A 23,647-nucleotide genomic window follows, 5' to 3' on the forward strand; every position below is an offset into this window, starting at 1 on the left:
CTGCTGTGCCACCCGCTTCCCAGTACGGCCCGGGCGCTTGAGGTGAGGGCTTGAAGTTTCTCTTTACTAATTACTACACTGTAACTTAAAAGGAAGCTTTCTTTTCTCAGTCTGTAACAACGTTCTTTTTACTGAGCTGGAAACTCATAAATAATGCCTATGTCTTTCCTAGGAAACATTTACTTTCCTAAAGGAAAAAAAAAAAAAAGCAGTAGTCTAACAGTCATTTCCAAAAAAGGTTTGTATCATTTACCGGCATTTGGAACAGGCAGCCTCCCTGGTCCAAAAGGGTGTGCGTGTGGTACCCAACACAAAGTCATGACAGAACAAGAGGTAAAAATTGCTGTCTTCTTCTTGCTTTCAATTCTTACACTCATCTAAAGCACGTTCTGCACCAAATATGAAAGACCTTTACTCATTCAGCCTACGCAACGCACCTATTTGAAATACATCAGCCTTTGACCGTTCTCATGAACGGCTTCCCCGTATCAACGAGTTCGGAAAACACAGATACGCTGTTACACATAGGCAGCTGCATAATGAAGGAAGAACACAACCAAAGGTGTGGAAATTTAACCAATCATCCTTTAATTCAACATAGTAAAAGTCTTCTTTACATATCTATGTCCACTGACACATTTAACACACCAAAGGGAAGAGGACTGCTGAAAAATCATGACTGCTCTCTCTCTCTCTCTTTCTCTCTTTCTACACAAAGCAAAGAAAAACACACATCCTGCCTTTGCATCCTGCCTGACATTGTCAATGTCCTGCCAGTGCTACGCACTGTTTCGGCAGTGAGCTTCCAGCAGCCCTGCACGCCTCATGTCCACAGGGTGCGGTACGCAGAGCTCTTCTGCAGGCCTAAAATTTTGCTGTATTTAACTGCCAAACATCTCCTTAGAAGATATAAAGAAACATAACAAATATCACAGTGTCATCACACTAAACAATAAAAAGTCCATTCACGCTTTACAAATACAGCTGTTGACAAAGTCTAGGAACGAACAAATCCTCATCCTAAGAGTTTCTCCCAGGCAAGTCAAAGGCCGTATCCAGATGAGCACGGACCGCTCCTTCAACTCACAGTCTGCAGAAACATGTCTCCTTAGCATTATTTGCTCCCCAAGGGAATCCTTAACTAATACAAACGAAAACTTCACCCGAGCTTCCTCTTGCAACGATGACTGCTTAGCATACACTGGCTCTATGCTTGGTAACGTACAAATCGCAGCATCCCTCCTGCTGAAAGCTCACCACCTAAACCAGACCAGCACAGTGCAGACAGGATGCACATACATGTAAATATACTTGGCTATCAGCTTGCTTCTTGGAAGCATGTTAAATAGGATTCTTCTTTCCTAACTTTACAATCTAACAATAAGGTATCTGGTTTAAGCTCATTTTTATAATGAACATAAAATCTCATTGAATACACACACTCAAGTGTTTATAAAGTGCAGTAAAAACAAGGAAGGGTAAAAAACAGTAAATTTGAGTTATTAAGAGAAAAATATGACAAGTGAAACAAAGACTTGTTTTCTTATTTTTCCTTTAAAGTGCTCCTGACCAAGACTTAGCTCAAGCCAAAACCTTCATTATGCTCTATGGCATAAAGCAACTGTTTCTTGAGTATGCTTTTACTGCTGTATCTGGGGAGGAACAAAACGAGTTGGCAGGTACTGGCAGAAAGACAGAGCTCATCTGGATTTTCTGCTTGAGGATCTGCAATAGAAAATCTAAAATGTTCCAGTCCACAGCCAGGGATTCGATCACATCCTGACAAAAAAGCTGAAGGAAGAGGAAAAAAAAAAAAAGAAAAACAAGTTAGCGAATTAAAAAAAAAAAGATAATGTTATCAGAGGATGAAAATCATGAGGGAAAATTAGTGTAAAAATATGGCAATTTCCATAAGCTAATTTTTTTGCTTGGTTGAATTTGTACCTGAATATAACAAAGTATCTTGCTGATTCATAATAATTACAAGCCCTCTTTTACTTATGAGTTTGTGGATGAGAAAGGCAAGGCTAGGTTTGATCTTCTACATCTAAAAAGGGTGAGCTAGCTTCTGCAGTCTTCTGAGAAAGCTAAAATGCTTATGTCAGCATAGTCTGCTCACACAAGTTGAGGCCTCTGACCAACAACTGATAGCCACAAAGTAAAGGATAAAGTAATTACGAGGTTCAAGGCAGTCAGGCAAGCCTCAAGGGACGTGAGGAGGGTTTGAGCTGCGTCTGTGCAATTCTTTGTGTCACTTCTTTGTGGCTTTCATTAGAAAATGTGGTGGGGGCAGGAAACACGTCAAAAAGACTTTTGGAACTACAGTTATTTTTCATGTGCAAGCATGTAAAATGTGTGTTGTGGGGGAGAGGAAAGGGCTACGAAAAGTTTAAAATGCCTGATATATTACCAAGAAACATTTTCTTTTTTTCTTCTGGGAGTTTGTGAAACACACTCCAAAAATTCCTGATGGTTTGATCTAACTTTTCATACTGGTAGTATTTCACATTCTGTCAAAGGGATAAAAATAAAACAGGCCAGTTAATCCTCACTATTTCCATTTTTATTTAAAGCAACAACAGTTTATCCAATAAATTTTATACTCCTGTTCATAGATATTCAAATTCTCTTAACCTCTGGGATCTGATTGTTCACTCAAAGTTTAATATGACAATCCTTGAACTATAATTTGATTTTTAGTCCCCTTTATTCCTGTACCTGATGTAGATTACAATAAGACTCAAAACGACAACACAATTCAGAAAAAGAGAAAGTCCCTTGAGCTTCTGCTTTTCTGTTCATGACCCACGCACTCAACAAAAGAACAGGCCACAGTTGATGCTCAGCAGATATAGCAGAAGTATGCTCTGCCTGTATCCAATACCTTTTCCAGCAGATGCCAGTCAATTTTTGTGTGTCCCTGGAGAACCATCTGGAGCTCTAGGGGGAGAAATATCTTCCACGTTGTAACCGGGCAGCCTCTTAAAAACCCTCTCTTAAAGTCTTCAAATGGCTTCCGTATCGATTCATCGAACACATAATTCACATACAAGTCCACAAATTCTTTCCTGTAAAGATGTTTTGAATCAAAACAAGCAGTGCAATAGGTGTTTTTTTTAAAGAATTATAGAGAACGTGATTCCTTTTTCCTTTATTCCATATGACCTGCTCTACTGTAAAGACCTGGGTCTTTGCTGAGAGCAGTCATCACTGGCAATTATTTATTCACTGAATAAGCTGGGAGGATCATCACAACTAAAAGAGAATGCTGGCCAACATAGATTCTTTTTGACAATACTCCTTATACTTCACGTGAACACTCCAATGAAACCCTATCAGACACTTCACTATTAAGATGGAACCCAGCAGACTAAAATGGTGTAAATTCAGCAAAACTCCCACTGACTGCCCAAGAATTACCCTGGAATCAAAATAAGTATTTGCATAGCTGCTAATCAGTACAGTTTCACCCTTCTATTTGCAATGGGGATTTGTTTAGTGATGTTACACTTGTACAATCAACTCAATGTAAACGCTGTATTTCGAGCTTCCTAAACAGCCCTTTCACACAGCCCTACAGCTCCTGAGATCATCTGCATAACTCGGGCCACAGAATCTCTCTCTCCTCTGTGCTGAGGTTAATACTGATACAATACCTTATTGACAGACTGCTCCCCCTCTGTTATATACAAGACACATTCCATCTACATAACTAAGCAGGAAACACTTTGCTCTTAAAAAAAAAACAACTTACAGAGATGTACCTATAGCTGGATTTCCCAGGCAAGCTGTCTGTATTTCCTTGAAAATGTTGTTCAGGGATATTTTATACATTTGTTAGGTATTTTCCTGGTCAGGCCAGGCATCTCAGCATATGCAGATATCAGGATGTCCAAGGTTCCCCTTCTTATCCACTGCCTGCACAAACTGCTGATGTCTGGCACGTATGCAGCGCGGACAGCAAGAACTAAAAGCATACAGCCTACTGGAGCAAGACCAGCGGCACAATGCTGATGTTCCATATTTTCTAAGAGCATATGGGGATGGGTATAGACAGGATATTTCACACACTCATAACAAGATAACAGGATAAGAAAAAGAAAAATAAAAACGAACCTGTTATCCCTAGTGACAGGAATGTTGGCGCCATTTTCTTTAAGTTCAACAGCAACCATGGAACCTTCTTCCATTATCTATGCAAATAAATGAAAATACTGGATGCTATATCCATATATGACAGATATATATGTGCTACATCTATCCTTCTTTCTTTCTGCAAGGCCTGGTATAGCACTCTCACTAGTTTGAGTTGACAGTCAAGTTATGTCATTTGCAGTGGGACACTGTCTTGCCTGAGCACACATATGGCACGTCTGAATGGCACAGTAATGTCTTACCGTAAAGTCCATGTCCAGGCTCTCAAGTATATGATCATAATCTTCATCCAAAATTCTCCGAAGACTTCTTTTGAAAAACAAAAGGGGAAAAAGAGAGAAGAAACATGACCATTCAACGCACTTTGAAATTCCACTGAAAACCATCCTTTGACATGGATTATTTAAATGCATACACATACAGAACACCCACACTCACGCAGAACCTTCATATATGGCCCTTAACTGGCCTCTACCCTTACGTCCCACTGCAGCCCTGAGCCGAGGGCAAACGCCTTCACTGCGAAGGATTCCAGGCAAGCCCATCCCGTGTCCTGTGGGGATGACTCCACAAAGTTCAGTGGCAACCAGGCTGGGACCACAGCCTTGTTCTTCCAGATACCACCCAGTGAGGAATTCAGTGTGGAACAGCGGGGTGATCTGGGAGAACTGCTTTGGGGTGCAGCACCCCTCAACATAACGCAGGCAACCTGCTGTTTCAGTCCACTGAGGACTCTTTCACACCTTGACACAGCCGCTGGCTCGTGGCTTTCACCTTCTCGTCTGTTCATAGCACTTGTGTGGAAAGCTGGGCTTCAGGGGGCCTAGAAGCTTTACGTTGGTGGCGGCAGCGCCTCTCCCTGCTATATCTGCTTGGGGACCTTATAAATGTTTATAAATATCTGAAGGGTGGGTGTCAGGAGGACGGGGCCAGACTCTTTCCAGTGGTGCCCAGCGACAGGACAAGGGGCAATGGGCACAAACTGAAGCACAGGAAGTTCCATCTGAACATGAGGAAGAATTTCTTCCCTCTGAGGGTGACGGAGCACTGGAACAGGCTGCCTAGGGAGGTGGTGGAGTCTCCTTCTCTGGAGATATTCAAGACCCACCTGGACTGGACAAGGTCCTGTGCAGCCTGCTGTAAGTGACCCTGCTTCGGCAGGGGGGTTGGACTAGATGACCCACAGAGGTTCCTCCCAACCCCGAACATTCTGTGACTCTGTGAAACCTCCTTCCCCAGCGCAGGGAAACCCTGCAGGCAGGTTCTCAGATCTGGCACAACAGCAGCACGCGGTAACACCGTGCTTGTGCCTAAACTCATTCTGGAAACTGACCGTTAGAAAACCAGATTAAAAAACCCCAGTGTCAGCGATGGGGTGCCAGGTTCCCCCACGCCCGCCTGGCTCGTACCGGCCTTCGACAGGCAGCAGCTCCTCCAGGTCCTCCAGGCCGGGCGCCAGGCCCAGCAGCTTCTTGTAGAGGGCCCCGGGGAAGGGGAAGGGCGCCTGGTACCCGTTGTACAGCGCCATCCCGCACAGCGTCCCGATCCCGAAGAACGTCTCCCCGCCGCTCGAGGCCTGGTTGGAAACCAACACGTCAAAAAAAGAAAAAAAGAAAGCAGCCGCGGCTGGCTGCTCCCCGCCACCCCGGGCCGGCCCCTTACCTGGCTGGGGAACCACGCCAGGCCGGAGGCGACGCGACGGAAGGCCCCGGTGCCGGGCCGGCAGAGGGTCCTAGCGGCGACGCTGAAGAGCTCCCGGGACAGCCCGGCTTCGTCCAGCCCCGCCTCGCCCACGAACGACACCTGCGAGCCCCGAGACACCCATGGCGACGGAGCGACCGACACCGGTACCCGCGGCGGAGAGAGCGAGCGGGCGGAACCCCTGTGCGCGGCCCGCGCCGCGCCGCCCCGCGGCCCGGGGCCGGTTGGCGGGCGCACCGGAAGCGCGGCCGGCGGCCATGCTGCGCGGCGGCGGGCGGCGAGCGGCGGTGGTGCTGCGGCGGGCGGCGAGCGGGGCCGGCCCGCACGGCCAGGGCCAGGGCCAGGGCCAGGGCCAGGGCCAGGGCCATGGCCAGGACCGAGACCGGGCACAGCCGCTGGAGCCGGTGCTGCTGCGCTTCCTGGTATGCCCGCTCTCCAAGCGGCCGCTGAGGTGAGGTGAGGGGCCGGGGCCGGGGCCGGGGCCGGGGCCGGGCCCGGGCCCTCCTTGGCCGCCCCGAGCCGAGCGGGAGGGCCGCCACAGGGCACGCCCGTGTTATTCACTCCTCCCTTTGCTTTGTTTCGTTCTGTTTTTCCCTTCCTGGCTCGCCCGGCTAGGTACGAAGAAGCTACCAACGAGCTGATTAACGAGGAGCTGGGCATCGCGTACCCCGTCATCGACGGCATCCCCAACATGGTCCCGGAGGCTGCCAGGAAGACGGGGAAGAAGCCCCCAGCTGAGAACTGAGGACCCGCCAGCCGGAGCAGCGAAGCAGGGCCGATGGCCCGCGGGGGCATGCTCCCCTCCCTGCCCACACTGACTGTCCTTGTTCCCCTCCTCTCCCTCGCAGGCTTGTTCTACTCAGCCAGCGTGGATGAGAGCTTCCCGCAGGGCTGCACCAGCACCAACAGCTTGTGTTTCTACAGCCTCCTCCTTCCCGTTACGATACCGGTTTATGTATTCTTCCACCTATGGACCTGGATGGGGATTAAGCTTTTTAGGCACAACTAGCGCCATGCATTTGCTAAACCCTGGGCTTCTCTAAAACAGCGCGGCTTGCTTAACCTCATCCGGTATTGCAGCTGATTTGAGTGCGTTCACTTCTGGCATTGGCGACTGTCGTCATTTTCCTAGTGGCGTCTGGAACTGTACAAAGTTCTCTGCAACAGCCTGTTACTTAACTACTGCTATGGCAGATAAAGAGGAGGAGTGACAAGAAGCACAAAGTCCTGCCTGTGTATCCCTTCAAGTGTTGTGCGTTTGCAGTGGCACTAATGAAAATCTTCTAGGTGGTGATCGTTTTTACAAGGAAGAACTGGACCCTGACTGAAATAACAGATTGTAAATAATAAGCAATGATAACATGCAGCAATGTGCACCTCTCTTTGAATTACGAGCTTTGGTTTTGCTTTGAACTGATTGGTGCATTGCAATCTGTTTGTCTCACCGTCAGAAGAACATAAAATAAATTAGGCTGATGTTTAATAACAAAACTTGAGTTAAATGAAGAAATTTACTCGGATGATACGCATGTCTGTGTGTCCAGTAGCTGCTTGCTTGCTTTTTTTTTCTTTTAAGGAAAATACGGGGAAATGACAGTGCCGCAGAAAAGATGTACTTGTGCATTTGGGGGTTTTGCTAGAGCGGCCTCCAGCATATTCCAGTGTCTGCTTAGGAGATGTATGTCCCTGTACTATTTGTTAAATGTGTCTGAGTGCCCAAGTTTGATAGCCAGGCTGGGTCATCTTCGTTAACGGGGCATTTCCTGACAGGTTAGAGGAAAAGTAACTGCAACTGAGCCCAGCATTTGGTAGCCAAGTTGGCAGTTACAAATGCTGTTTAAGTATGTAGCGATCCTTCCCCGTTTTCATTTATAGCAGCACTAGAGAACGGAGTGACAGACCACTGTGAGGGTGTCACATGCAAAGTTCTTGCTACTGTCTGACAAAATGTCTCAAGACAACACAGCTTTGACAGGGACAGGTTAATGCTACAATAATCTATTACAAGGGTTTGGTTTTTATGTTTTGTCGCTGGGTGGTTTGTATCTGCAACACAGACACATGAAAGTCCTTTACCTGCTGAAAAATTAAGAAATGCAGCACCAGGTTGTAAGTCTGCAGACCTCAGCGTCTCTTGGTGGGCTATTAATAACGCAGTCAAAGGGATGGGGCTGCTGCTGGGCAGATAACATTGTGGTGCACAGCAGGAAAGGCCGTGCCCGCAGGAGGTGTTTTCAAAGGTGGACTCTGGCTCAGTGCAGCTGTGTGTCGGGGCTCCTTATGCCAGGAGCAGAGAGAGACTCTAGATCTAGAGGACAAGCATAGAGCACGAGGCCTTATTGCCTCCGTAAATAAATGCCCCTTTCAGCTGGTGTAGTGAGGAAGGGGGAAAGAAAGGTGGCCCTAGGAGCCATCTGTAAATCTCCTAAGCGTATAGAAAGGAAAAGCTTTGGCAGCTCTGGTTGGCAAGAAGGCTCACTGGGAAAGAGCCAGGACTGTGTCGCAGGGCTCTGCGGCTGATAGCTCCTGCTGCGCAGGCGTGGTGCCAGACCCCGCGCCCGTCTGTTAGCGACTGATAGCGCACGTCGTCTGCGAGCTGAGCTCCGCTCTGGGCAGGTGCCCTCTTCCCCCCTCAGCCGTCAGGGCAGGGCTAGCATTGCAATACCTGAAGAAAATATGGCTGCCAGAGCCTTTGGGTTTGTGTGGAAGCTGCAGACTAAGGCCACGCGGAGACGGCAGCGTTATAATCAGCTTTTCATCTCTCTTGCTGGCACTGCCCTTCCTTTCCCCACAGGCAGCATCTCCATGAGAGAAGCGGCTTTTGTGGCTGTGCAGGTTGCTGGCCCCTGGTGCTGGCTCCCCAGCCACCAGGTTTTTCAGTTACAGCAAACTAGCCTAGAGTCGTTAAAGTCAGTCTGGCAGTAATAGTAACGGACTTTGCCAATTACCAGTTTCCTGAGCAATCCTGTTACATTACCCCGAAACAACCTCATAGTAAATAGCACTGCCACTTGCGTTTAACTTACGCCAACAAAGCTTGGTGGCTACCTGGCACAAGAGTGTAAGATACTGCCCTCCAGATTTACTCTACGTCCCCTGTGGAACATGTTTTATAACCTTGTGATGAGTATTTATATGCCCAGTGACTACTGAAACCAATGCTTCAGTAACACTGAAAACCAAAGAACGCTGCAGCAATAGATCCAGAGCTAACAAGTAATATAATTTGGTATCTTACCTGTAAGACCTTCCTGAACTGATGGGTTGGCGCGTTGTTCAAATGGTCCCATATGTCTTGCAGAAGGCACTCCCTCCTGACTGGAAAAACCCAGTGTACCTGGCCCATCAGTATTAATGGTATCTGAAGATTGAAGTTACAGTGTGTTAGCAGTGTGTTTCTCTCTTCTGAATTGTAAAAAAAAATTGGCCATACTTACATTGGTAAAGGAGCAGAACGCAGCATTGCGTTCTATGTAATAAGCGTTGATCTTGTCTTGCATGTCAAAGACGCATGGGTATCTGGTCAGCATCCGCAGGAGAATCTGCAGGGACTAGGAAGAAAGAAGGCGGCGCGTTGATGTTCTCCTGCAAAACTAGCGTTCGGGGGCACCTGTGCAGACTGAACTGCCCGTCTGTACCCTGGCAAACTCCCGTATCGCTGAAACGTGCCCTCGCTGTGTACATCAACACTACACTGGCGGAGGCACACGCGTTCTAAAAGCAGCTGCTAAACACTTCGCTGAGTGGGAAACCCTGACGGAGAGGTGTCTGAGCTGTCGGCGCAGGCTGACACTCGTGTTACGGTGCCCCCGGAATAAAACAGAGACGTAGCAATTTTAATAGCATCTTCCATCATTCAGCTAAACCAAAGCACATAGAAAAATGTCCTGGATACCCAGGTTGTGGTACATTGTTGTTAAAAACTGTTGGGTTTATTATCTGTAATACCAAAAGTAGGTATTGGTATACAAAATAATCTCATTCAAAGTGTTACACCTGCAGTGTAAGAAGGCAGCAGGTAATGTCCTATTTGGCTTTTGAGCCTCTACTGTTTCTCAAAACTCCTCGCTCTGGTTAATTGGTACAAAATTGATGACACATTAGCAAATGAAAGCTGATGAAAGAATTAGGCAGTTGCCCTGCGAATTCCAGCCAAGTTGCCAGAAAACTGCATTTTTTGCCCAAGGAAACCCCTACTGTCAATGTTTCCATTTCATGCTGCTTCCAGTGACACCGATTGCGTTTGGTAGCTAATTTTTCACTCCTTCATGTCATCAACAAATGAACCATTTCCTAGATTATTTTTTATTGCCACGACTTTTCTTTCAGATGTAAGTAAATTGAAATGCTCAATAGGGCTTCTACATGAAAGTTTAATGAGACCTCACAATATTTCTGTTAATAAAACGTAATGAAATCCAGGGTAACAAGAAGTATAGCAACCATCCCTCATGGTGCTATTTCACACTGATTACCAGTTAAAAGCAAGCAGAGCTGCTGAAGATGCTGGAGGACAGCTCCGAATCTCAGAACCAGGGGTCACCTCAGGAAAGGCACTACTGTGCCTGCTACAATACTGGGATGGTAAATGGCTTGCATAATTTAGAGCAGCTGGACTAGGGAAAATGCACTGTCTTTGAGATGCACTGGGCTGGAGTCTGGAGTTGACGTTCATATATATATCAATTCACTTAAATAAAACAGAAAAAAAAAAGTGTTTTGCACTGCTGGTAAGATTTTATACTTACTCCTGCATCAAACAACCCACAGGATTTGATAATCAGTTTCACTTGAGGCACACAGAAGTTGTTTTCTTGTACTCTGAAACCAGTTCTGGAGTTCACCTGCATTGACAGACGCAATACGAAAAGGGGTGTCAGCGGATCTAGCGAGCAACGCGTCTGTGGCAGGACAGGAGTAAGCAGTGACAGGGCTCTCTCAGACAGAGCTCTCAGACCCTGCGCAGAAGTGGAAGGATAGAAGTGCTACAAGTAGCACAGCGCTCCACAGAGAAAACTCTCAGAAAGCCATGTGTAAACTAGCAGGAAAGCAATTTTCATTACAACGAAGGTCCCTTAACAGGACTCCATCGGTAAAGGTATGTTTCACTTTGAGTGTCTTTCCCGTTGCAGGACAATCCGAAGTTCCCTGTTCACGTTCACACTTGTTGCCTGGCAAAGATACGCTTTTTGGGGGCACAGTGAAGATGTGAAGCTCTCCATGATGTAACCACGTATGGAGCAGTAGGCCTGCTGCGCTTTTGAGTTTATCTGGGTAAATACACAGTGAAGAGTCTAAACTTTGAGGCCCTAATCTGCGTTGTCAGCCAAAAAGAGACTCAATTCTGAACAAAATGACTCTCCCTGAGTCGTACTAAGTGCTTGCTTGAGCTCTTGACTTCCCTAAACCTTGAACCTCTCAGCAGGAGAAAGGGCGGTTGTCAAGAAACATATAGTTATTGCCCCCTTTCTTCCCCTTGTTCGTATGCAGCTAAAGATGCTCTGATTCTGTTGTCCCAGGAAATTCCTCAGGTAACAGGCTCTTAGAGCATCACGCAGCACTACTGTGGCAGCCACAGTGTGCCAGGCAGCTGTGTTGTCTTTTAAACACTGTGAGCAGCTATGGGGGTGAGGGATCTGACCCTCAAGGGGAAGGGGAATGGACATGCTACATAATGGACACCCCATCCATAGCTCTGTACGCACCAAAGCATGCACTCCTCACACCGCTGAAAGCATCCCTCCCCCTGCCAGCAGCTGGAACATGCTTCAGCTCTTCATTTCTATAGAGGGCCAGCCAGGCACGACTCATGAGCAGGATTCCAGGCTATGCTGGTGTAGAGCCGAAGCGACTCCTGAGGCAATGTCAAATGACAAGGCCCCTTGTTCCCTTGTAAGAAGGAAACTCAGAGAATTCAACAAGTCTAAAGGGTTAAAATACTCTAACTCATACTGGTACCTCCTATCTAATCAGGATCCAAACGCCTCCTCACCTGGTAAAGGCTCTGCAGTATTTGCAGGGTCTCTGTTCCGTGTGGGTCGGGTTTTCTTTGCTGATCTCCGACTTCCCTGATTAACTGAGACAGGTTTTTCTGGGAAACCCTCTGATACAAAATGACCAGCTGCTTGAAAAAGGTGGTTTCTAGATTCGACCACAGGCATTCTGTAAAGAAAACAGCTAGTGAAGTATCCAGCACAGGTAACGTGCAAATAACTGCAATTTCTGGATGAAGCTGCATTTTCTCTTTTAAACAAATGGGCTAAACAGAAAAACCCACTTTTGCACTACAAAAATTACTAATCCTCAGACTGAGAAATTTTTTTGTTTTTCCTGTGCCTTGCTGTGTAGTCCCCACGTTTCTACTTCTACCAAAAGCATTTCTTCCAGGCTGAACTCTGGAACAAATTACACTGGCGATGCTAACTCTTGCTCCACAGCTGACAATGACCAAGCATTTAAATCATTCAGTTCTATCATCACAAAACCCTACCAAGAGTTTGCATGTCCTTTGGCTGGAGCTTCGTGATGGCTTGTGCTAGCAGCCTGAGAGAATGGTATGAGCTGTCATCCTCTCTCTGCAGAAGGAAAGGCAGGATCAAGTACACTCTGAAATTTTCAGGCGAGGTGGGAGAGGAAGACAATGATGGCAGTAACTTCTTGATCTCCTTTTGCACCTTCAGAGGTAAAAAAAAAAAGAGACAAAGGTTGAAAATGGATTTCTGTTTTGCAAAATCATCTATGAGTTAGGTTGGCATGGAAATTCCCAAGTGTCATGCACAAATCCAGATCTCTCAGCATCTGTGTAGTGTGAATCCTTATATCAAACCCTTACCTCCTGGAAGACTTTTGGCTTCTTGCCGATCTTCTCATAAAAACGTTGCACCTCTGACATGTCTACACCTGAGACTTCTTTGGAAGTTTTGAAATGTTTGTCTCTGTCACAAAGGAAAAAAGAACACCAAATGATGTGAGAAGCTGGTTTAACTGAGTAGCGAAGCATCCTAACATCAGAAAATATGTGGGAAGTTCAGCCCTGACTCCAGCGGGTATAATTTCATCCGTTCTAAGAAGATATTCTCACCGTGGTGTGACCTGATTAATATTCGGTCCTTCCTGGCTTGTGTAGCTGTACACTGTTAATGGCAGGCTTCCCATGTTTCACCCTAAAACGACTTGCACTTCAGTGCTGGGAGGAGATATGCTGGATCCTTTGGGAGCTGTAGTATTGCCTAAAGCGATTATCATCATCTGTCAAATGTCACTACAGGATAATCTGCTAGAATGTGAGCTTCTATAGCAAATTTCAGTAGGATTGGGGGGGATAAGAAACTTCATTTTAGCTCGGGCTTTGAAAAATACAGACTTGCTTCTTGCAAATTCAGATACAACTAATCTTGTCTACATACGTGGCCTACAGTAACACTTTCTGGTCAGTTTAGATGCAGCCAACTCATTCTGTTACGTCTAAGTCAGCACACGCTACCTTTCCTCCAGGAAGCTTCCGTTGATGCAAGCCTCAGATGAGAAGATCAGTCTGATACTCCTGACAGTAAAAAACAAACCAAAGTCAATCCTTGCAGCATGAGTAGCAACTTCAGGTTTTTAATTCTGGAAGAACAAAAACTGTGTGTACAAGTGTGCCTGCACCTGACCGCATAAAACTTTTCTTAACACCACTTTATTGAGAGTGTTGCAGAAGACCTTGTATTCAGTGATCTTCAGCAAGCCACCTCTGCTCACCTGGGCCTTCTAAGGGAACCTGCTCAGGCGCCCCATGCCAGCCTGTGCTGCATGCTGGTGGGTGTTATGATGGAGACATCTTCTCCTGACAGCTTGGGACGTTATCTGGCTTTGTTTGTTATGCAAAAATAGAAGGCAATGCGGCACGGGAGGGACGAGGAACCCCTCCACGCACGGGATCTTTGTAGCATGCTGAGGGAAGATCCATCAGGGCATCCATTTGCTGCTGCACGGAAGCTGGGTTCCCAGCCTCTGAAGGGACGTTAGACTCACTCACCACCTCTATTCCCGGTTGTATTCTTATTAATGCAGCTATTTTATCAAGCGATTTGCTGCCAGACCCTTCCTTTTGAATTCTGGAAAGAACCTTCTCTCTCTCTCACACTCCCAACAACTACATCAATTCTGATCCAAACCGTACTAAAATGTGGTCAGGGAAACATTTAGATCCCAATTAGCCAAGATTTTTAAATGCTCAGCTGGAGTCGGACTTGCCCAAAGAAAATAACCCACCACGTAAGATCTGAAAATAGACCACGTAATCATAATTCTCAGCTATCAGAATATACTACTCCCACCGTAGTACATACTTAATGGTTTTTGAAAATGGGTAACTAAAGAAGGGATCGCTAATTTTTAAATGCTGACACACACAAAACATTCCAGTTTGGGTAATCCGGATTACGATTTTTGCACACGGCCTCGATCTGCAGACTGAATCTTTCACGGATTTAACTTGTCAGCTCTTCATCAACTCAACAACCATTCTGTGCAACAAGAGGAGGACAGGCTTCCGAAGCCAGGCAGCACGTCTCCTCTGCTCCTGCAAAAGGGTTATCGAAGGGCTGCTGCTTATGAACACCTCTTTTTCCTGTGCAGAACCTAAATAAGAAGTGCTGGTACATTACCCTGTCTCGGCTAAATTCTTGAACGTCAGTTCCTACAATAGTCTCCAAAGAATAATAATTTTTAGAGAAAATCATGGCGGAGGGAGGGGGGGAAGCAGGTTTCTGACTTACTTTTTTGTAGTCTCCCAGCGTTGCAAATTAGAATTAGAAATCCATGCATCCACATCTGCATCCTTCAGAGTGGCAATTCCATTCAAAGAGGAATTCTGTGTGAAACGCATGAAAATATTGACGAGATCACAGATCTAGCAGATTAGATTATTTTTTTCAAACCAATTGCTGCAACAAGATTTCAGCCAAAGTATGGACAAATTAAGGGTCATTCAGCATGATCCAGATGCACTAACCACAGAACAGATATATAATTGCACTTCAAGTTAGTTTCTGCATAAGCGTTGAAAGAACTGCAAGAGACATACATGAACTTGGAGCGCTAAAAGCAGGATGGAAAATGCAAATGTTTCCAGCGGTAATGTGAACAAAGGTGCTACTGGAAGCCATATACCTTGTTGTTCTTGCAAAGGACAATATTTTGGTTTCCTCCTGCACTAATTTCAGTCACCTCTTGTGACGTGTTGTTTTCTGTGACAGAATAAAAATATTTTCAAAGGAACATTTGAAGACACAGTCATTATCTTCAGAGTTCAGTGCACAGATGTGGAACCGTAAAAAAATCCCACAGATAGTAGCTGTCTATCTATCAACGGATTCTATGTGGCCATTACCCATGATGATAAATCAAGCAGCAAATGGAATTATCCATTGCTAGAATTTGTTGGGATGACCAAGCAAGCACGAGACGTAACGTTAGCCTCCCAGTATAAACACAAAATCAAGAAAGCAAATCTCCCTGGAAGAAACAGATACAGATTGCACACATCTGCAGTGGTCATTACCCTGACAGGATTTTCCAGCATTCACTGCTGAATTGATGGGAAGCGGTATCAGCTGATCAGGCTTTCTCTCATCTCCCGGCCGCCCTGCTTCATCAGAACCAAACCGATAGACTTCGTCCAAGGCGGGGACATAGACCAGGGTGTGCTGTCTGTTCAGAAAAAGAAAAATGGTCATAATAAGTTAATACCACTGAGCTAGTCAGAACAAAATTTACAGATAGATTTCAGGGTGGGTAGCTGAGGCTTGTCTTTAAAAATCCTGACAGTCCAGCTATAGAATCCCTTTAGCCAAAGTCTTGGGATCCTTCCTCGCGTAAACATTCAGCTATACAGAAACATATGGACTCAAATTTCCTATATTATCCTCTAACGCTTGTAATTTACCCTGATTCCACACACAAAAATAAAGCGTTATGCCTTGCTAGCTTCACGCCCTTCCATTCTTTCAATCACAACTTCTATGCTGCTGAGCGTGGTAAAAAGTCCAGGAAAGTCAACAGGAATATTTTACTGGCCTGGTTCCAGAAAGGCAGAATGAGGTAGGGTAACTATCACCACTCTTCGGTTCTTTCTAAGGACCCACCAGTCTGTCAAAGTGGACAGGAATTTGGTGACTTTCCCAGCTCAGGCTTTTGACAGTCTTTTGCCTGTCTTCTGCCCTTTGGAACCCAGTACGCCCTTCATTTCTTTTAAGAGCAAAAACCGAGGGCTTCTGGCGTTTTTTGCAGCATTCTCCTTCTGCTCGGCACAGGCTGAGGGTTCGGCTTTCACAGGGGCTGTGGCAGGAGGGTGGCTTACACAGGAGGAATGTTCTGACAGTGCTCACCTACTGGGACACAGGGGTTTCAACATCTTGGCGACTGCCCTCCCTACTCTCTCTAAGACTTTGACCTTAGAAGGCATTTTATTGGTACTTTCCCACCTGCCACAGGCAACCTGCGAAACTCTTGCTCCCCACAGCTCGGCCACGACACGAGGCGTGAGTTCATTCCGGGTGGAGTTGTGGCCAAGCTGGCCAGCCCCTCCTGCTCCAAAGGTGCACACCAGCCCCTCCTTGACAATGAAGAAAACAAGAGGATCGCTGCGTTATTAACGGCATTCAAATGGTCACCACCTAGAGTGAGAGCCAGCAAGACACAATACGTTCTATGGGACTTGATTCAAAACATCTCTGATTCAAACACAGACAGAGATCACTTCGCACCAAGCCTAACCTTACATTGTCTAATGTCCAAATCATTTGACTCCTGAGAAAAGCAATTTAACTCCTGAGAATAACTCCCTGTTGTTTAAGAGCTTTACTTGTATGAGCAAACTCTAGTGAATTAGCCATTGTTCACATTTTCTGAAGTCCCCAGTATGCTATAAAAAAACATAGTATTTTCAAAAAGTACTGAGAGTTGAACTGCACCTCTTCCCCCCAGGATTCCCATTCACCATCTCCCTGCAAAAGTTTGAATCATAGAGTCATAGGTTGGAAAAGACCTCTAAGATCATTGAGTCCAACCATCCACCCAACGCCACCATTCCTACTAAACCATATCCTGAAATGCCACATCTACACATTTTTTGAACACCTCCAGGGATGGGGACTCCACCACCTCCCTGGGCAGCCTGTTCCAATGCCTGACCACTCTTTGAGTACAGAAATTTTTCCTAATATCTAATCTAAACCTCCCCCAATGCAACTTGAGGTCCTTTCCTCTCGTCCTATCACTTGTCACTTGGGAGCAGAGACCCGTAGCCACCTTGCTCCAACCTCCTTTCAGGTGCTTGTAGAGAGGGATGAGGTCTCCCCTCAGCCTCCTTTTCTCCAGGCTAAACAACCCCAGTTCCCTCAGCCGCTCCTCACAAGACTGGTTCTCTAGACCCCTCACCAGCCTCGTTGCCCTTCTTTGGACACGCTCCAGCAACTCAATGTCTTTCTTGTAGTGAGGGGTCCATGCAGGCCCATGCATGTGATGAGAATCTGAGAACAGCACCCCTTGGGGATCGTCCTCAGGCTCGGACGGAAGCAGGCGCTGCCATCCCAGTTTCTCCGTGTCAGCTTCTAGCAGCGTACCTTTTCTCCCAGGGTGAGGTCTCGCATGATGACTTTCCATTTCAGACTCACCTTGGAGAGAACCGCGGTATGATCTGCCCCACACGAGATAAAGACAGTCTTCCAGTGCTCTAATGCTCCAACGCATGACGGGCAGTCCCTGTCTGGAAAGAAGACAGCACTGCTAAAGTGAAAGAGTACTGGGGAGGGTCTCACACAAAGAAAGATTTAGAAAATAGGGGGAGTATGATGCTTTTCAGTCCTCCCTTACAGCAATTTGTGTATTTACAATTTGGTTTTGAGTTGTTTTCTCCCCTCCACTATAACATACTCTTTCCCCTAATGTTCTGCCTTTATCATAGCATTTTCCGTTCATTTACACCCAATCTGAAACAAAATGCAGCGCTTTCCCATCTGCTTGCCAAAAGGTACTTGGCTTCAAAATATCCAACTCTCAAGGGTGTGGACTCATTGAGATCTTGCTGACTTCGGGTTCTGCCTGGCTAGGACAACTCTGCTCTAGCCTGCTAGGTTTGAACAAATTGGGTGATTTTCATTCTTCTCTCACCTTGTATTTAGAATGAATTAAAGGAGGCAAAGAGGTATAAAATCAATTTGTTTTATGCAAGACTACCTGGAGAGAGAATGGGAGTGGAGACCTCTGAGACATATAGTTTGATGAGCCCACGCTATCCAGTTGGCCACACAAAATGACTGGAAGTTCTCTGTAGAAATAAAACCCCTAAATCCCTTGTCCCTGCATGCCTTTCCTGGTCAGGATACAATAGCTCAGAAACAAAGAACTTGTCCAGATATACTTTCTTCAAAAGAGTTTACTGTCCACTGCTGCTCCAAAGGGGCTTGACAGTCCCAAACCACTCGGGTGTCTGCAGTAAGCTCACTGACCAGGAAAACACCTTCCCACTGCTTTCCTCTCAGACTGCTGTCCTTCCTTACCTTCCGTGTCTCCAAGCCCCAGCTGTCCAAAATCGTTCTTTCCCCAGGTATACACGGCCCCAGAGAGTGACACGGCAGCGCTGTGAGCTCCTCCAGCAGCAATCTGAGCCAGTGGGATGCCATTTAGCCTTTTCACTAGCTGTGGCTGGGGGATGAGCGTGGTCTGGCTCCCCACTCCAAGCTGTCCATGGCCATTCTGGCCCCAAGCGAAGAGCTCACCTCCTTCATGCACAGAACAAAAGAAAAGAGCTCAGCGTCACTGTTTCCCTTGAGTCTTTGCGCTTTGGGAGTGGGAGCGAAGATCAGTGCTGTTCTCAGGGACCTAGCTCCAAGGTAAGACCACCACCCATGGCCAAATCTCCCTATTTGCTTCTGACCCCTTCGGGGCAGCCCCATGCTGCCTGCGTGACTCAGAACAGCACGAATTAAGGCAGGGTGTTTCCACCTCTAAAGCCACACTTGCAAGGAGTTCCCAACCAGAGAGGTGTTCCAACTTAGGAACGAGCAGGGCTGGTGACTGCAGAGTGGGGCGGCCACGTCTGCTCCCCAGCACACACCTTTGCGGAGGGGCAGTGCTCGGGAACTGCAGAGAGACAGAGCTGCGGGTCCCTGGGGGCTGGGAGGGCAGGGCAGCGCTGCTCGTCAGTGCACCTCCTGTCCCCTGCCCACCGCTCATTGCTCTCCAGCGGTGTCACCAACTACTGGGAGTAGTTCAAACACCCCCTTAGCTTGCCATGATATGACTCCCATTTGGAGGAAAAGTGTTCTTGAAAGACGGTACCTCTGCAGAGCGCCATGGCGTGCTGGTCCCCACACGCTACTTGAACAATAGCTTGGTTTAACAGTTCTCTCACCAGCCTACAAAGACAAGGAAAAACAAAATTACCAAACCAAAATAGACAGATGCTGCGCCATGAGACAAAGTAAAGTGAGAACATCCTCCACTCACCAAGCCCTAGCAGATTTAGCAGGAATTATGTGGAAAAATACAGGTCACCTTAGCCGATTCACCCTGCTCTTATGCCAGCCTGCTGCAGCTGCGCTGACTGATTCGGTGGTGGTTCGCACCACGGGAAGCTGGAAGAGAGTCAGGCTCAGCCCTGAGGCCCACAGTGAGCTGCTGTGCCATTTTTAGGTGATGGTTACCCTCACAGCTTAATTGGAACGTGGAAAGGTTCAGGTGTGCTTGCGCCTTTCACCCGCAGCTTTCCCAAGCCACATGTGGTTTGCAAGCCATTTGCATTACTCTCAGGCTATGCTACCAACCCTCACTCAGGATTGAGAGAAACCTGTCCCACATGCATCCCAGGCAGCTCAGATCTTGGTATTATCCTCAAAGTCAGTGCACTTCTTGCTGGATACCGAAAGAAGATAAAGTTTTGCGCACCAGGAATTCATGTGTTCCAGTTCCCTCTCTACAACAGGAACACGCCTCAGTCTCTCGGATGTTACCTTTAGGAAAAGTGGGCCACCTCCTCTGACCGTTACCATCCATACCTCCACCCCGTGAAAGCTTCTCACCTTGTCGTAGAGCAGTCAGCTGAAGCTGCAGGCCCATGTTCAAAAAGCCTCCCATCGTGGCAGAGAACGAGCCTGTGTGTCGCATCGTGGTTTGAACATCGCACCTTCTCACTCCTCTGCGACTGTGTGTGCACTGCGGAAGGAATATGGACAAGCACGATCGTCATGCTAAGGCAGTAGGCACCTTACACCACCTTGGCCCCCTCCCGAAGATCCCTGTGGGCTACTGCTTTCACCACGAGCTTCCACTCCTCAGGAAGAAGTGGGGTAAGCGTATCACTTATTTTCTCAGGCCCCTTGGGGTTTCAGTGTCCCACAGATGCTGTGAACGGTGTCACGGTATTGTTGGTATCACTACCCACTGCGCGGTTTCACGCCAGACGACTCTCCTGGCTAGCACTAAAAGAAATCTCTCCGTCTCTCAGGCTACCGTGCCACCAGCTCCCACAACGACCAGCGAAAGGTCAGCAGGAGCACACTCTGCTACAGCTGTGGAGAGTGTCCCGGGGAGATAAAGCACTTCCCGAGGTATCTGACCACCCCAGATTTGTCACAGCCTTGGGGATGGGACACCTCGAAGCCAGATGCCTTACAAGACACTGGAGAAGCAATGATGGCAAATCCACACGTTGGGTGCCTACAGCAGAAGGAAGACCCCTTCTCGCCCGCAGCTGAGGGGCTGCAGGTGATCTCCGGGATCTACCCAGTCACCCTCGTGTGGGCCCCACTGGGCCCCACCGCAGCACGGGGTGCCCAAGCGTGCGAGGTGGCCACCAGCAAAGCCCTCCCCGATTTACCCAGCACCTCTGGAGATGGCCCGCTGCGGGCAGACCCCCGCGTCACACCCGCCCAGCTGAATCACGACACGCAGCGGTCCGCAGCCCTCCAAGCCTCCCTGGGCCAGGGCTCACAGCCGCCCCCGCCGCCCGGTACCTCCCGCACCCCGCTGCCGCGGGGCTCCGCTCCGCCGGCCCCGTTGCCGCCGCCGCCCCGCCGCCATCCCCGCTCGCCGGCCGCCCGCCCGACGGCAGCGCCGGGACCGCCCCGCTCCGCCCCGCCCCGCCCCGCCCCGGCGGGGAAACGGGAACCGAAACTCGGCCGTGCCGCGGCGGCGGGGGGAGGAGCGAGCGCGGGCGGCGACCGCGCTCCCCGGGGTCTGAACGCCCGGCGCTGGCACCGGGGGAGCTGCGGGCCCTCGGTGGGCTCCCGGGGTCTGAACCCCCGGCGCTGGCACCGGGGAAGCTGCGGGCCCTCGGTGGGCTCCCGGAGGACCCCGGGGTCTGAACGCCCGGCGCTGGCACCGGGGGAGCTGCGGGCCCTCGGTGGGCTCCCGGGGGTCCCCGGGGTCTGAACGCCCGGCGCTGACAGTGGAGCCTGCGGCGGGCGGCTGCTGCTCGGGGTGGGGGGAGAGGGGAAGCCAGGACACGGGTGGAAGGAAGGGTGACGGCGTTTTCCGCGTGGAAAAGGCACCCGTTTGAGTCCGTCAGCCACCTCGGGGAGTGAACCACCTGTGTCCATCCTCCGTGGCTCTCTCTAAGCCCAGCGACTGGCCCTGCTGCTCTCGGTAACCCCGAGCGAGACCCCACGCAGACACCGAGGGGCTGCTCGGTGGGATGAGGCCCGGCGGCGAGTGAAACACCCGGGTTAGAAGTCCATCAGCATCTAAAACCCTTCAGTGTCAGAAATCCGCCTGCTTCCATTCCCTCATCGTCTCCCCTCGGCTTTCAAAGACCCTGGAAGCTTCCCCTGCCTCCAGAGGTCACCCAGCCCACCTGGCCTCCCACGCTTTCTCGCGGGAGCGATGCATGCACAACCATAGAATCATAGAATCATAGAAAGTTTTGGGTCGGAAGGGACCCCTAGAGGTCATCTAGTCCAACCCCCCCCGCAGCGAGCAGGGACACCACTAACTAGATCAGGTTGCTCAGAGCCCTGTCCAACCTGGTCTTGAATGTTTCCAGGGATGGGGCCTCCACTACCTCTCTGGGCAACCAGTTCCAGTGTTTCACCACCCTCATTGTAAAGAATTTCTTCCTTATATCCAGCTTAAACCTACTTCGTTTCAGTTTAAAACCATTACCCCTCGTCCTGTCACTGCTGTCTCTGCTAAAGAGATTGTCCCCATACCATCTCGATGATGAAATAAGGGATAGCCATGGGAACGATGAAATGAATCAACACGCGCGAGAGCATTTTCACCGCATTCCTCACAGCTCCCACTGACGAATTAAATTCAGCCTGCTTAAGAAAATTGTATGCTGATGAGTAACTAAGCGCAGGTTTTGGTGGGCCGCTTTAGAAGAGTCCCAAGAAGCACCACAAGAATCTACAGATTTACACCGGCGTTCCCTGAAACACGGCGGAAAATTTGTTACCGAGGCACCAGGAGCGTTTAATGTGATGTATTTGAACAGGGCACAAACAGGCAGAGAGAGGCCCCTGGGGTGAAGAAACCAGGGTGCAGAGGAGCCGCGGAAGCAAAGCAAGAGGAACCTGGGGCGCACAGTAACCGACTTCAACCCAGCCCGTCTTTCCCAGCCACTTACCAAAGCGTTACGGGGACCTCATCTCCTTCCACCGCCCACAGGAAGGTCTTGAGACCGAGAAACACCGAGCCAGAGGTGTGAGGCCGAAGCACGAGCTGCGAGGGGACACTAGAGGTCCTTCTGCACCAGAGTATGAAGTGACACCTCCTCCTCGGCGGAAAATCTGTGCTCCAAGCAGGGGCCAGGGCACCCGCCTCCTGTTTGGCACAGAAATGAAGAGATTCGAGGGGAGGAAAGAAAACGCGCCCATGTCCTTCTTCCTTTCAGAGCCACATTCTTCTTCCTGCCAGGGGGACTGCCGCCGGTGGCTTCACGTCAGAGGGGCTCGCTCTGGGAAGCTGCTGCAGGGACCACCCCGTGGTTCTCTGCCCTAGATGTGTCCAGGGCTCGTGGTAGGCTGACCCACAGGAATCTGGGGGCCCATGAGGGAGATGCTTGGCAGGAGGCGGAGGAGCGAGTTGAACTGTGTGAAATGGTTGTCGTGGCCAGAACTGCATTGGACAGACGTGTCCATTCGCACTTTGGCCACTTCACCCCTTTTCATCACTTATGTAGTGACTGACCCATAGGAAAAAACAACCCAAAAACCCAAACCCCCATGTGTCAAACACCTGAGGGCAGCCCTTCCCCCAGGAGAACAGCACGGAGCTCTTCCAGGGAGAGGGGGACGGAGAAACCCAAGGAAACGTGTGCGGACACCACGACGTCCCAGGAGGAACATCCCAGGAGGAAGGTCCCAGGAGGAAGGTCCCAGGAGGAAGGTCCCATGGTGGGCCGAGGAAGCGTGCGGCAGAATCGCGCTCCCGCAGCGTCGGCAGCCCGACCCCTCCAGAACATGTTTGGGAGCGTGGGGAACCTGCAGCCCCTCTGGGCCGGGCTGCCGGACCCCCGCTGCTCTGCGCGGGAGGGGACACGGCGACCCGGGGGACCACCCAGCAGGGCCACCCAGCAGGGCCCAGCCGCCGGCAGCGCCGCGTCCCCCAGTGTGGCAGCCGGGGACACCGACCCCCTCCGTGCCCCTCCGCCGCGGCGCGCCGGGGCAGGGCCCGCCCCCGGGGCTGAGCACCGGGCGCAGCGCACGGCCGGCCCCCGAGCCCGCCCGCCGCCGCCGGGGAGGGGTTTCTCCCGCCGCGGCTTAAGGCCCCGCCGGGGGCGGGCGGCCCCGCGCCGCGCCGTGCCGCC

The 23,647-nt window shown here is 49.4% G+C and overlaps 3 protein-coding genes across 4 annotated transcripts; 2 read left to right on the forward strand and 1 right to left on the reverse strand.

Annotated features, from left to right (window-relative positions):
• Window positions 1-563: 563 nt before the first annotated feature.
• Window positions 564-20,933, reverse strand: LOC104331696 (E3 ISG15--protein ligase HERC5). 2 transcript variants are annotated; one of them, XM_075421524.1, is made up of 23 exons: window positions 20,862-20,933; window positions 19,920-20,052; window positions 19,180-19,256; window positions 18,399-18,620; window positions 17,514-17,605; window positions 16,323-16,453; window positions 15,401-15,549; window positions 15,010-15,086; window positions 14,616-14,710; window positions 13,340-13,399; window positions 12,689-12,791; window positions 12,347-12,530; window positions 11,849-12,018; window positions 10,605-10,700; window positions 9,294-9,407; window positions 9,095-9,217; window positions 5,818-5,958; window positions 5,565-5,731; window positions 4,398-4,464; window positions 4,117-4,193; window positions 2,885-3,068; window positions 2,411-2,510; window positions 564-1,791 (listed from the first exon to the last, which is right to left on the reverse strand). In XM_075421524.1, the coding sequence occupies exons 1-23, from the start codon at window positions 20,917-20,919 to the stop codon at window positions 1,577-1,579; spliced, it is 2,835 nt and encodes a 944-aa protein (XP_075277639.1). In that variant the 5' UTR covers window positions 20,920-20,933; the 3' UTR covers window positions 564-1,576. The 2 variants fall into 2 exon arrangements, with proteins under 2 accessions (XP_075277639.1, XP_075277638.1); XM_075421523.1 differs by having other exon boundaries at window positions 20,853-20,923.
• On the forward strand, window positions 6,114-6,601 carry PYURF (PIGY upstream open reading frame). The gene is made up of 2 exons (XM_075421525.1): window positions 6,114-6,307; window positions 6,472-6,601. Exons 1-2 carry the CDS (start codon window positions 6,114-6,116, stop codon window positions 6,599-6,601), a joined length of 324 nt encoding a protein of 107 aa, XP_075277640.1.
• PIGY (phosphatidylinositol glycan anchor biosynthesis class Y) lies at window positions 6,635-7,347 on the forward strand. The gene has a single exon (XM_009936963.2). The coding sequence runs from the start codon at window positions 6,635-6,637 to the stop codon at window positions 6,863-6,865; it is 231 nt and encodes a 76-aa protein (XP_009935265.1). The 3' UTR covers window positions 6,866-7,347.
• Window positions 20,934-23,647: the final 2,714 nt, after the last annotated feature.

The sequence above is a fragment of the Opisthocomus hoazin genome, chromosome 5, assembly GCF_030867145.1.
Source record: "Opisthocomus hoazin isolate bOpiHoa1 chromosome 5, bOpiHoa1.hap1, whole genome shotgun sequence".
NCBI lineage: Eukaryota > Metazoa > Chordata > Aves > Opisthocomiformes > Opisthocomidae > Opisthocomus > Opisthocomus hoazin.

What these genes read in the sequence shown, in the direction of transcription:
- PYURF (XM_075421525.1), top strand. Translation starts at nt 6,114, where the DNA reads ATGCTGCGCGGCGGCGGGCGGCGAGCGGCGGTGGTGCTGCGGCGGGCG. An exon ending in CTCTCCAAGCGGCCGCTGAG is followed by an intron (nt 6,308 to 6,471) that starts GTGAGGTGAGGG and finishes TCGCCCGGCTAG; the next exon opens with GTACGAAGAAGCTACCAACG.
- PIGY (XM_009936963.2), top strand. Translation starts at nt 6,635, where the DNA reads ATGGCCCGCGGGGGCATGCTCCCCTCCCTGCCCACACTGACTGTCCTT.
- LOC104331696 (XM_075421523.1), bottom strand. Translation starts at nt 20,919, where the DNA reads ATGGCGGCGGGGCGGCGGCGGCAACGGGGCCGGCGGAGCGGAGCCCCG. An exon ending in TACTGCAGAGCCTTTACCAG is followed by an intron (nt 10,701 to 11,848) that starts GTGAGGAGGCGT and finishes CTGTCAATGCAG; the next exon opens with GTGAACTCCAGAACTGGTTT. An exon ending in CTGCTGCCTGTCGAAGGCCG is followed by an intron (nt 4,465 to 5,564) that starts GTACGAGCCAGG and finishes GTTTTTCAAAAG; the next exon opens with AAGTCTTCGGAGAATTTTGG.